The sequence below is a fragment of the Aplysia californica genome, unplaced genomic scaffold (assembly GCF_000002075.1).
Source record: "Aplysia californica isolate F4 #8 unplaced genomic scaffold, AplCal3.0 scaffold01150, whole genome shotgun sequence".
Classification (NCBI taxonomy): domain Eukaryota; kingdom Metazoa; phylum Mollusca; class Gastropoda; order Aplysiida; family Aplysiidae; genus Aplysia; species Aplysia californica.
The window spans coordinates 151345-152697 of NW_004798420.1; the positions used below are offsets into that span (position 1 = coordinate 151345).

At 39.5% G+C, this 1353-nt stretch overlaps 1 protein-coding gene across 1 annotated transcript in view; it reads right to left on the reverse strand.

Annotated features, from left to right (window-relative positions):
* The window catches only part of LOC101856069, a gene marked incomplete at its 5' end in the record, with an annotated part of 54749 nt that extends 53557 nt beyond the window's left edge, over positions 1–1192 (reverse strand). The window contains 1 exon segment of the mRNA XM_013090125.2: positions 1086–1192. Coding sequence (XP_012945579.1) covers positions 1086–1192 — 107 coding nt within the window.
* Between the last annotated feature and the right edge of the window lie 161 nt (positions 1193–1353).

A 1353-nucleotide genomic window follows, 5' to 3' on the forward strand; every position in this document is an offset into this window, starting at 1 on the left:
AGACAGACAGGAAGAGAGAGTGGTGGGGTGGGAGAAAGGGTAAACGAGCACAGGGTGGGGGAGAGAAAAAGAAAGAGAAGAAACACTGAGAACGAAGACGTTGACGAACCATCGCACTTTGACTGAAGTTTCGATAATGTATCCTTTTTCCAGTTTCCAGACAGAGAACAGTTAAAGCAACAGATGAACATCGTGGGTACATTTTAGATACAAACAGAGTGAATGTTATATTATTTTATCACTTCTTAATCGGAAAGGTTTTTGATGGCTGATCACTGAGTTCATTAATTAAGACACATGACTATCATCACAAAACAAGGCGCCTCGACTGCGAGGAAAAAGCAAATAAGTATGTGTGTCTGTGGTGTAGCGGTTTGGCTCTTCGCCATTGTTACCAAAAGACGTGAGTTACAAGTCTGAAAAAGGGAAGTCTTTTATTTTATTTTTCAGAATAAATTACTCGAGTATCTCCCACTGTGTGTTGGGATCCCCTATTCCACTCAGCCAGGGTTGTCCCTGGCAGGCATGATCGAAACAGCCCGCCTCCCAGATCATCTAAAGTGTGTCGATGGGGGCGTAAAATGCAGTAAAACTTTGGAAAATAGGTGTCTGATTGTATGCACACTTATTAATTCAATGCTCCCTGCGAAACGGATAACTTGTATCAAGTAATATTACCGCTTAGGATAAATAAAATGGCTTTTCCTTCTTATTCATATATATATACATGTACATTATACATGTATTTCTATATTGCTTTGCGGCATTCATATCCATGTACATGTATATTTCTATTTAGAAAGACCTTCTCTCGAGTCGACATTTCGCTACATCAGAAGTACTAAGTCCTATCTGCTCAACCCCTAGTTTTGATAAATTTAACGTCCAAGATTTTGAGTTTCATATCATGCCAAGCTTTTTCGAATGCAATTTTCTGAATATCTTGATAACAAACTCCGAATAATGTTACGATTTTGATAGAACAGATAGGCCATTTGGTTCCGGGCTTAGGTCAGGGTCTTAGTAACTCAAAACGGCCAAAAATGGCAGTTGAACTTAGTAATTTTAAGGTAGCGATTTCTTACCGTATGATTTCCAGGATGGTGCCTCAGTGAGGGAAGATGGTTATAGGATCTGGCGATTGCCTGAGGGCGGGGTGAGATGTTTGTAGATGTTTTGATGCCTTGAGGAGCTGCAACAGAGCAATTCAGTCAAGAAAATTTCATAAAATTCGTGGTCAGTTTGTTATTGACCCCAAATTTGATTCTAACGCAATTTATTAAGACGGCTGGACAACTCCTCTTCTTCTTCTTCTTCTTCTTCTTCTTCTTCTTCTTCTTCTTCTTCTTCTTC